This window comes from Lampetra fluviatilis, chromosome 43, assembly GCF_964198595.1.
Source record: "Lampetra fluviatilis chromosome 43, kcLamFluv1.1, whole genome shotgun sequence".
NCBI classification, from domain to species: Eukaryota; Metazoa; Chordata; class Hyperoartia; order Petromyzontiformes; family Petromyzontidae; genus Lampetra; species Lampetra fluviatilis.
The window spans coordinates 7,489,381-7,501,122 of NC_136317.1; the positions used below are offsets into that span (position 1 = coordinate 7,489,381).

General features: G+C 48.0%; 1 protein-coding gene across 1 annotated transcript; it reads right to left on the bottom strand.

The window, feature by feature from the left end:
* Nucleotides 1-212: 212 nt before the first annotated feature.
* On the bottom strand, nt 213-1,485 carry LOC144946950 (uncharacterized). The gene is made up of 3 exons (XM_078876020.1): nt 1,436-1,485; nt 750-917; nt 213-431 (listed from the first exon to the last, which is right to left on the bottom strand). Exons 2-3 carry the CDS (start codon nt 906-908, stop codon nt 237-239), a joined length of 354 nt encoding a protein of 117 aa, XP_078732146.1. The 5' UTR covers nt 909-917; nt 1,436-1,485; the 3' UTR covers nt 213-236.
* Between the last annotated feature and the right edge of the window lie 10,257 nt (nt 1,486-11,742).

Below are 11,742 nucleotides of genomic sequence, written 5' to 3' on the forward strand. Positions count from 1 at the left end.
CTGACCGGTTTTGAAACAAAGGCCGATTTCTCCAAACATCTGAGGATAATGCCATGCTCGTTCTATTTTCAGGGGCCAACAAACCTAGGGAGTTCTATTAAGCCCACCGCCATTCCCCGTAACCAAATTTGCATCACGAGAAGAGCCAGCCACAACCACTGCTCGCCGATTCCCAACTTCACACGCACCAGGATCAACCAGTTTGCCAGCGATTTTATTCAAATTTTAAAAGGCATTTACTTTGGCTTATCGGCAACAATGGGCGAACCACAGGGCCCCCTGGTGAGGAACACGCGCTCCTGGAACGGGGCATGGCCGGCCACGAGAATCCGCGTCCACGTGGCCATGAACGCTTGGAAGTCCACGCTGGCGCCTTGGTTCTCGTGAAGATCCCCCATGATCTTGCGCACTTCATCCGGGTTGCAGGCGCCCTGCAGTCGTGACAGCATGGAACAGTTTGTTACATGCAATACACCAATAGCTCTGCTCAGTGCTGTAGGAGCAGCAATCAACGTGCGATGGTGGCCATTAAAAGCCCAGTTAAAAATCAACCCCTAGCAGTGGCTACACGCGCTCGAGCAACGGACCCGAGCGCCGGCTCGAGCCTTCGCGGCTCCAGGCCGTGGGGCTCCCCGCAACTCGCGATCTCAGAGCCCAACAGCTGTGCGATGAGACGCAGTCGTTGACGTGAAATGCTCAAGAGACTCGTGCGTGGTGCCGCCGCCACGCAGATCCCGCAGGAAACCCACCGCCAGGTAGGACCGCATGTGCTTCACGAGGAGTTTCTGCTGCACGTGCTTCTTCATGGAGACGCTCCCCTCGCCTCCTTCACAGCTGGCGCAGAACTCGCGCACGAAGATGTCCATGACAGCGCTCAAATCCTCCATGGCGGCGGCAGATGTAGGCATGACGAGATTCTTTAAATGAACACGTACACTTATTACAACGATGAAGCAAAAACAAAAATCACCTGCATATCACCTTTAGACTTGAGAGAATCTGTTCAAGGCCAGCATACCACACGAGGTGGTTGGCCAGCACTCCGCCCGTCCACCTTTGTCCGTTCAGCGAAGTTCACAACCACACCACGTTTTCATTTGGCGGCAAAGTCGACCAAAGGAAGGCCCAGGACAGGCTAATAATACTCTGCGGGTGTTGGCCGAGTATCAAACTCGGGACACCGGATTCATGATCCCAGTACGCCAACCGCTACACGACATACGTGTATACAATCTACACGGGTTAACTCAGAGCAGCAACCTTCCACAGAATACAAATATTGCTTTCAGGAGACAGCCGCGAGATTAAGTGGCTTTTCAACAAATCAGGACCCAGACTTGAGCAGCTGCCTCCATCTCGCCCCAACGCAAAAAAATCACGGATGTAGTCTCCACAAGACCCCTCTACATTCAAGACGCCAAGAAACGGAACTCACCGCGATTTAAAGGCGGAACAACAGCGACGATGATAAACCACCGAATCTCAACCACCTCTCGCGCGGGGGTTTAAATCCTCACTTGTGGTGATGATGTCACCAATTACCGCCTTCACCTGTGCTGAAGACGTCACTCGTCATTGTGTGCACCTGTGCTGTGTGATGCTAATCATCATTGTATCGACTTGTTTTATTGACGTCATGACTCATCGAGTCTCCGTGTGCGAATCTGACCAATCCCGTGCAACCCCTCATTCATACGAATCCCTTGGGCGTGCGGGGTATGGTGGTGATGGAAGCAGTGCCGATGATGATGACGAGGATGAGGTTGCCTGGGATGAAGCGAGTTTTAATTACTGGCGAAACGTCGTTCTCAGATTGTAAATGTTGTGACTTGGCTCTACAACACACCGGTGTGCTGGACTAGTGACGAATTGGCACGTGACAGCCCTTACGAGTTGGCTGTGTCAGGTGGTGGTGGGTTTTAACGATACATTTATATATTTACGTGATCTAACCATAAAAACCTCTATTATGGAGGTCGGCTGAGTTTGTTTTTCTCTGTGATCTTCACTATTGTCGTGAAGACGTTATTTTGCCGCGACACTTGATCACAAATCCAATGCAAGTCACGATAGATTTTTTATTTATAATCTACTTGAGCCGAATGAGGCGACAAATAACTAATGCCTGAAAAATCGGAAAAACGCAGATAATTGATTCCATACACACCTGTGGTGATGTCAGTACATATTGCAGCAATGAAAATAATCGATTCCGGTTAATAGCCATTGTCGATGCCTCGAGCGAGATGGATACCCGCAATGTTTACATTATATTCAATTACGCGTTCATAAAGATAGCGGAGAATAGATTCGACACAGACGTAACGAACCCCGCTGCAGTGACGTCAACACGCTTAGGTTGATTGCAGGGGAGCTACGTATTGACGTCACGACGATTAAGTTAATGGACATCTCGTGAAATTTGTACCTCATAATTTACGTAACATATATATCAGCTATAGGGCATTCGAATCAGGTTTGAGATGCGAGTTCAAGACCGCGAACACCTTCACGGTAAGATTTGTAGCTTCCGAGAAACACCCGACATTTATTTTCCCCATTAATTCGAGGAAAAAACTGTCCATGCCTTGTCCCATAGTTCATCCTCATTCCCCAAATAATCCGTAGATTGACATAACTAAACAAATACTGCCACATCCGTTTGTCATAGGCCGTGCAAACATTCTGCACAGCAATAATTAGACAAGCTCAATTATTATTTAAAAAATTCGCCTATGGCAGTTATTTTAAGTCAGAGCCATGAAGTGCAGTCGCATTGCAATGGGAATGTATAGCAGTCGCTCCTGAAGCCACATCTGGCAACAGAATCGCCTGATGGACCTCAGGCAGAATGGGGGCTTCGTGTAAATGTTGCTTTCATCGTGCGTGCAGCTGCGACATGAGCCGCGGTGCCCACGGCAACACGATATCCGCAATCTCCGATCAGAACATCTGCACTCCACTAGCATTGACCATCGGCTTGGTCCCCACTCCCGATTCGTGCAAACCAAACCCGTACCACGGGAAGGGGACCAATCTGAGTGGCAGCCACTGCACGCTCTTCCCAACAGCTTCACGCACACGAGTCACTGCAACGGGGGAACAGTTGGCAAGACATTTTATTCTTCATCCTGTTTCAGATTTACAATATTTATTTCGGTTTATTAGCAAAAATGGGCGGGCCATAAGGCCCCCTGGTGAGGAACATGCGCTCCTGGAATGGTGCATAACCGGCCACGAGGATCCGCGTCCACGTGGCCATGAACACTTGGAAGTCCTCTCTGCCGGCTTGGTTCTCGTGAAGATCCCCCATGATTTTGCACACTTCATCCGCGCCGCACCCACCCTGCAGTCATGATAGCGGGAACAGTTTCTGTTACATGCAATGCACCAATCACTCTGCTCAGTGCTGTATGAAGAGCAAACATACAATTGTGACCATTAAAAGCCCAGTCACAATCAAACCCGAGCAGTAGCTTCGCGCGCTCAGTCGTTCGAGCCACGGACCCGAGCGCCACTCCAGCCTTCGCGGCTCCAGGACGTGGGGCTCAGGCATTGGCAGAATGCCTGACTGACGACGTCAAGATGGTGAAGATGAAGACGGCGACGAAGAGTCAATCAGCACGACGGTATCCCACTCCAAACGACAGCCCCGATATCCCACTCGGGTCCCCTTTTATCCTCCCAGCCCGGGTCCTGTCCCCTTTCTAGAGCCGACTAGCGGGTTCCCGGGCTTCACCCATGTGTCCCTTCTGTAACCTTTCCCCTACATCCTTCTCTCTGGTCTATCACGTGACCTGCTGTCAGTCAGGGCTGCTGCAACTGCAGATCCCCTTCCCTGCCAGCAACAAGCGCTATGCTGCTAAGTGACCGATTCTATGTCATTACAAATGTATAATCAACTTGAGCCGATTTAGGCGAAAATAACTCATTCATCATTTATTTTAGTGCAATATCTTTTTTATTTCTCGTGACGCAGTCGTTTCTGGTGAGATAATTATTTGCTTTATTCTGTACTTTAATTATTTTCTTGTTATTTAGCTGATGTAGATCACTTGCAAATTAGACTTTATCCTGGTCTCTTGGATTTTTCATCGCATCTGGTTAAACAAAACATTAAAATGTTCTAATGTTTTTATTCCTGCGGTGTTGATTGACCATACTTCACCACTGTGGTAAATCGGTGTTGGTGAATGGGATGAGGGGCAGGGGAAGGCTGGACCATTTGAGTAGTTGCATAATGTCCCTGAAATACAAACACAGATCTCGCACTCTAGCCCCTCATAGACACCATACTGGGATTGGCGCCATGCGGTTGCACAACGAGTGGAAATAGGGCTCTGAGCAATGGCGCCACCAGACCGCGGCCTTTCCACTGTCTGCCTTCAGCAACCAAATGCCTGAATTCTTCCCCGAGGTCAGACTCCGGAACCAACACAAATTCACGTGCCAGATCAGCATTAGTCAACCCATTTGCCCTTCGGCGTCATTACCATTCATCACGAACAAAGCGCAATGAAAACCCCGCGTGCATTACAGACGCTGCCTGCACGATTTTGCGTGTCCTACACTGCCACCTTGCTTTTTTTTGCAAAAAACATTCCACGTTCATTTAAACACCTCTTTCACAATTAACTTCACTCACCTTTCAATAACTAGACAGGTGTCATAAACCTTGTGATGTTTCCTAGCTGTGTGCCTCCAGCAGATCTCCAGGTGTATTTCGACCTTGTGCTCGACTTTTTCCTCAGCTCGTTTGCCTCGATCCCAGCTTGAAAACCCTTTACTGCCAGTTCTTGCGTTTTCACATCAATTCATCGCACGTTAGATTGGCCCACCAACTACTGGAGGTGGTCACTCCTCGGCCTTTGATTCCATTAAAGTTTCAGGAACTGAATTCGAATGCCCTGTGAGTAACTTTGGTTAAATGAGAGCTCCTTCAAATATTAAGTCTTTATCTGCACGCTGGCATAGCTCCTTGCCATCGGAGGATGGAGGACATGTTTAATTTCAGTCACAGGCTTTAGTATAGTCTGCAAGGGCTGGGATAAGGTTACTTCATGGTTAGTCTCGCCAAGAACTTGATGAACCGGAACCTTGCACGCCAGGAGAAAACCCTACCCAATTCTAATGCCGAGGTGCGAGGCTGGACGCTCTAATTTTCTTTCCAAGATCTGCCAATACATCAAGATCAGAAACGGAAGGGTTACCGCTATTTGTACAGAAGAATAAATTCTATTCCATGGATGTACCCGTTCTCGGTGCGCTAAAATGTGGGTGTCACAGACCTGTTTTTGAACAGTACAAAGCCCGATTATCTTACCATCCGAGGATAGTGCCACGCTCGCTGCTCCTTTTGGGCCAAGCAAACCTAGGTGCCATGAAGTCCATCGCCATTGCAGGACTTGAGAAACACGCGTTACGCGTTGGATTGAGATACGGGCACGCGGTGGACAGTGAGGGCAAACGAGGACACAGGGCGCGGAGCGACATACTGTTGTTGTACCAATTAATGTGGCATGCTAATTAAGGGGGGCCTGCAGATGGCCGAGGTAATCAAGGACGCAGGCCAGTGATTGGACGAGAGGTATGGGTGTCGGGAATTGGCGCAGCGGTGTCTACAACAACACCACGTGAGGCTGGGGGCGAGTAGCAAAGCGGGGGATGGTCCAATTAATTAAGGAGAATTGGTTCAGGGATAAAGGCAAAGAGCGTGGGGAGAAACGGGAGTTGGTTGGTGCCTGGGACGAGAAACAGATAGAGGGAGAGACAGAGCAGCAGACAAGAGAGTATAGTATAAGGTAGCAGTGGACAAAGAGATTACAGAGTAGGGTAGCAGCAGATAAATAGAATACAGATAGAGTAGCAGTGGACAGAGCGAGTACAGTATAAGAAAGCAGCGGAGTAACGGACCTTGGTGGCGAAAGCTACGACAGAGTGGGACGGCAGAGAACAAAGAGTGACCGAGCTGGAGAGAGAGTAGAGATGAGGGTCGCTGGAGGAGAGGAGCAGTGGGAGAGCGAGCAAAGCCAGCGGAGCAGAGGGACATTGAGTGATGCCTACAAAGAGATGTGAATTATAAGCATTAATAAAGAACCGAGAAAGACAAAGAAGCTGTCGCGTCAGTAGGAGTCCTACACCAGTAACCAAATTTGCAACACGAGAAGAGCCAACCACAGCTCGTTGGTTCCCAACTTCACACACGATTCACGAAGACCAGGACCGACCAGTTTGCCAGCAATTTTAATTTTCATCTCATTTAATAGGGATTTATTTCGGTTTATCAGCAACAATTGGCGGTCCATAGGGCCCCCTGGTGAGGAACACGCGCTCCCTGAACGGGGCATGGCCAGCCACGAGAATCCTCATCCACGTGGCCATGAACGCTTGGAAGTCCACGCTCGCACCTTGGTTCTCGTGAAGATCCCCCATGATCTTGCGCACTTCATCCGGGTCGCAGGCACCCTGCAGTCACGATAGTGGGAACAGTTTGTTACAGGAAATGCAGCAATCCCTCTGCTCAGTGCTGTACGAGCAGCAAACATGCCAAGTTGGCCATTAAAAGCCCAGTCAATCAACCCCTAGCAGTGGCTACCCGCGCTTGAGCAACGGAAACCAAGCACCGGCTCGAGCCTTCGCGTCTCCAAGCCGTGGGGCTTCCGCAGTGCGCGATCTGAGCAGCTCAGTGCGGTGCGAAGAGACGCAGTCGGTAACACGCACGGCTCGAGAAACGTGTGCGCGGTGCCGCCGCGTGGATCCCGCAGGAAACACACCGCCAGGTAGGGCCGCATGTGCTTCACGAGCAGATTTTGCAGCGCGTGCTTCCTCATGGAGACGCTCCCCGCGCCTCCTTCACAGCTGGCGCAGAACTCGCGCACGAAGATGTCCATGACAGCGTTCAAATCCTCCATGGCGGCGGCAGATGTAGGCATCACGAGATCCTTTAAATGAACACGTACTCATTACAACGATGAAGCAAAAAAAAAAGAAATCACCCGCATATCGCCTTTAGACTTGAGATAATCTATTTAAGGCCAGCACACCACACGAGGTGGTTTGGCCAGCACTACGCCCGTCCACCACCTTTGTCCGTTTAGTAAAGTTCACAACCACACCACGTTTTCATTTGGCGGCCAAGTCGACCAAAAGGAAGGCCCAGGACTGGTGAAGAATACCTTGCGGGTGTTGGCCGAGTATCAAACTTGGGTCACCGGGTTCATGATCCCAGCACGCTAACCGCTACACTACCGCTCGCATTACACACGCGTATACAATCTACACGGGTTAACTCAGAGGCGCAAACCTCCACAGAATACGAATATTTCTTTCAGGAGACAGCCGCGAGATTAAGTGGCTTTTTAAATCCTTGCTTAGGACCGTGCAAATCTTTCGATCGATTTTTAACTCACTTCCCCGTGATCCACTCGAGCTGACATTTTGCACACAGACTCGGTGTGCGTGACAATGCATTTTCGTGAAAAAAAATTTTCCAAAATTTTACACTGTTTAGGGAAATTTGTTTAAATATTTAATTACCAATTGCTTAATGGTGGCAGTCAATCATCTGACCCATAGGTGGCAGCCATCTCAAGCCAGAGGACGAGAGGACTCGAGCCGCCCCAATGCCACGCATATAAAGGATTCATAGTGAAAAACTTTGTTTTTACGGGTTATACTTGTTTAACAAAACAGAACCCAGACTTGAGCAGCTGCCTCCTTCTCGAACCAACGCAAACAATTCTACGGATGTCGTCTCCAGGAGGTCCCTCCGCATTCAAGACGCCAAGAGATGGAACTCACCAGGATGTAAAGACCAGCAGCGACCACAAAAGTCCTCTCGCGTGGGGCTTAAATACTCACCTATGCTGGCGACGTCACCAATTACCGCATTCACCTGTGTTGGTGACGTCACTCATCATTGTCTGCACCTGTGCTGTGGATGTCAATCATCATCGTATCGACCTGCTTTATTCACGTCACATGACTCATCGAGTCTCTGTGTGCGAATCTGACCAATCCCGTGCGTCCGCTCATTCAGGGAGGAGGGTGGCTGAGTTTGACTTTTCTGTGATGTTCACTATTGTCGTGAAGACGCCACTCACCGTTCTTGCCGGGAAACTTGCTCACAAATCCAATGCGAGTCACAATAGCTTTACAATTTAGAATCTAAATGAGCCGATTGAGGCGGCAAATAACTCATTCAACATTTATTTTAGTGCAAAATTACTTGGATTTCTCGTGACGCAGTTGTTTTGGTCAGATTGCTATTTTATTTATTCAGTACTTTAATTGTTTTTCTTGTCATTTCGATGATCCAGGTCACTTGCAAATGAGAGTTTATTCTGGTCTCTTGGAGTTTTCATCTCATCTGGATAAATAAAATACATTTCACTGTTCTAATGTTTTGATTCGTGTGGGGTTGATTGACCATCCTTCACTGTGGTAAGTCGGTGTTGTTGATGAGGGGCAGGGGAGGCAGGACCGTTTCAGTTGTCGCGTCATATCCCTACAACACGAACACAGATCTCGCACTCCCTCGCCCATCTCATGGATACCACACTGGGATTGGCGCTGAGTGACTACACTTTGAGTGGGAATGGAGCGGCGCTCTGAGCAGTGGAGCCACCTGAGCTGCGGGGAACATCGCAACCCGAGCGCGGTCTCTCTGTGCTCCGCCTTCAGCAGCAAACCTTCTGAAGCGTTCCCCGAGGTCAGACTCCGGGGAACCCACATGCCAGATCCGCATTACCCAACGCACTTCTCCTGTGGCGTAATCACTCATCACCAACATCGTCACCAACATTATCAATCATCACCAACATCGTTATCAACATCATCAGCCGAGTGCAATGTAACAGTCGCGTGCATTACAGTTGCTGCTGGCACGATTTCGTGTGTCCCTATCTCTTAACATTGCCCGATATACTTCTTATGTGAAACAGTTTCCGATTTATTCATATTGACACGTATACTTTTTATGGGAACCGGTTCCCTATACAGTATCTTAAAATTGGCCAATGGAAAAAAGATAGGGAACCGGTTTGTCATCGCTTAACATTGCCCCATAGGATATCATAGACTTTCATAGACGATCAAAATACCGTACATCGTGGGAGTAACTGAGAAACTATCCAGATGTTTGGAAAAACAAAACATCCGAGTCAGATTTGGCACGGTACATCAAATACAGAATCTAATATCTGGTACAAAAGATGTATTACCGAAGCTATCAACAGAAGGTGTGTACAGGATTAACTGCACGTGTGGTAAATGTTATGTTGGGCAAACAGGACGAATGATCAGCACGAGACTAAGATAACCTCAAATAAATATTAAATTCTCCCAAATGCAACTGTCAGCAGTAGCAGAACACGCGTGCCAACAAGGACACTCAATTGATTTTGATCATGTTGAAGTTTACGTGCAAAACTAGCTACTAATGGCCAATACTAATTAGAGAATCTATCGAAATTTAAAGAAGTTAAAATAACTTTAAACGTTCGGATAGCTACTGTATTGCTGCGTGGAAGCGAATCATTAAATAATACATTATTTAAATGCATGCCTACAAAGGGCAGCGTACTTCAATAGGGATTATCGTTGGTAGGGCTATTTTAATAAACACAATCGACAGGAAGGACAAGTTTAAAGGGCTCGCAGAATGCACATGCATAATGTGCGTTGCCTCAGTAATCCCCCCCCCCCCCCACATTGTGCAAGAGCGCAGAAGGGTGGTCATCACATCTACGCCTCTATATAAGGAACGAAAAAGTAATACTTCTCCACAAATATGGCTGTCGACTGATGAAGCTAGTTGTAATTACTGGCGAAATGTCGTACTCAGTTTGTAAATGTTGTGGCTTGATTCTCCAACACATCGGTGTGCTGTACGAGTGACGAATTGGCATGTTCTGTTTACGTGACAACCCTTACTAGTTGGCTGTGTCGGGTGGTGGAGGGTTTTGACGACACATTTATATATTTACGCGATCTAACCCAAAAACCTATATTATGGATTTCATAGACTTGTCCTCTGCATACGACACGGTGTGGCGCTGAGGACTCCTCTTTAAACTCGCCAACACCATCAAGTGTGAAAAAAATGGTTTGCCTCATCGCCAGTATGCTTAGTGACCGACAATGTTGCGTCCATCTCAGAAACAAGGTCAGTCGCCCACGGACTCCACAAAATGGCCGACCACAGGGATCGGTATGAGCACCAGCCCCATTTAATCTTTACACCAGCGACATGTCGGCCACAAGTTAATTTACACAGACGACCTAGCACTGGCCAGCCAAGCGACGACACTCAACGCAGCTCAAGACATCTTGAACACCGACCTCAATACATTGGCAGTTTTTGTCTTCTCCGGGCGACTCAACCAAGACAGCATCCTCAGGTTTCCATCTCAAAAACGTGGAAGCAAAAAATATGCTGGAGATCGAGTTTCCTGGTAAAACCATCACCCAATATACCTTGTAGTGGTGCTCAAAGTTTCATGTTCAGGCAACACATTAAGCAGTTGAGCAACAAGATAAAAACCCGCACGAACATCATCCATAAACTGGCGGAAACCAGTTGGGGCTGTGGACTACCACGCTCGCCCCCCTCGTGTTTTCGATGAAAAAATATGGCTCACCTGAGGACACAGCGCTCACACTCGAGTTATCGACACGCAACTGAACATCTCCACATGGGAGTAAAAAAATTAACCCGTAAAAACAAAGTTTTTCACTATAAATCCTTTATATGCGTGGCATCGGGGCGGCTAGAGTCCTCTCGTCCTCTGGCTTGAGATGGCTGCCACCTATGGGTCAGATGATTGTCTGCCACCATTAAGCAATTGGTAATTAAATATTTCATTATTTCCCCATAAACAGTGTAACATTTTGGAAAAGAAATTTCACGAAAATTAATTGTCACGCACAACGAGTCTGTGTGCAAAATGCCAGCTCGATTGGATCACGGGAAGTGGGTTAAAAAACGACCGAAAGATTTGCACGGTCGTAAGCAAGCACGCAAGCACGCAAGCAAGCAAGTAAGCACGCAAGCAAGCAAGTGAACTTAATATAAAGGATTTAAAAAGAAATCTCAACTCGCACCTTTCGATATATTGGGACATAAACCCAGCGCCGCCTGTTCGCCTAAAATCACGCCACCCCCTCTGGATCACGGCAGCAGCCTCACTCCACAAATACAAATGAAGGCGAGAAATGGAAGCACAAGTCTGGACCGCGGCCGACGTCAAACAAACATCTCGTACAGTGACCCTACCGTCAATACTCCCGGGTTCAACCTTTCACGTCACCAATGGTCAACCATCTTCTGAAACAGGACCGGGCATGAGCGATGCAGCCACCGGATGCACAAATGTCGCATCAACGTTGTGCAGCCTGCAAATGCGGTCACAAATCCCAAACCATCGTCCACATCGTAAACACCCCGCTGCGTCCGTCTTCACTCCTTTAAAGGAGGAATGGACGAGATCCACCCTGAATTTTAAGACAATTGAGTGGATAGCAAATATTAAATTATATATTTACTCTGCTGCTATTTCGACCCCAGTTCGCATATCCGATCCCAAGGTCGCATAACGTCCTGCAAAATTCACGTCAATTTGCTGCCTCCCTTGACGCAGCGATTTGTAGTTCCTGAGAAACGGTCTATATATTTATTTTCCCCATCCATATTAATGGGTTTCAACCATATCAATCTAAGGATTGTATGATTAAATCCCCTTT

Coding starts and splice junctions, on each gene's coding strand:
- LOC144946950 (XM_078876020.1), bottom strand. CDS start 908: ATGCCTACATCTGCCGCCGCCATGGAGGATTTGAGCGCTGTCATGGAC. Junction 432..749: donor ACATGCGGTCCTACCTGGCG/GTGGGTTTCCTG, acceptor TCACGACTGCAG/GGCGCCTGCAACCCGGATGA.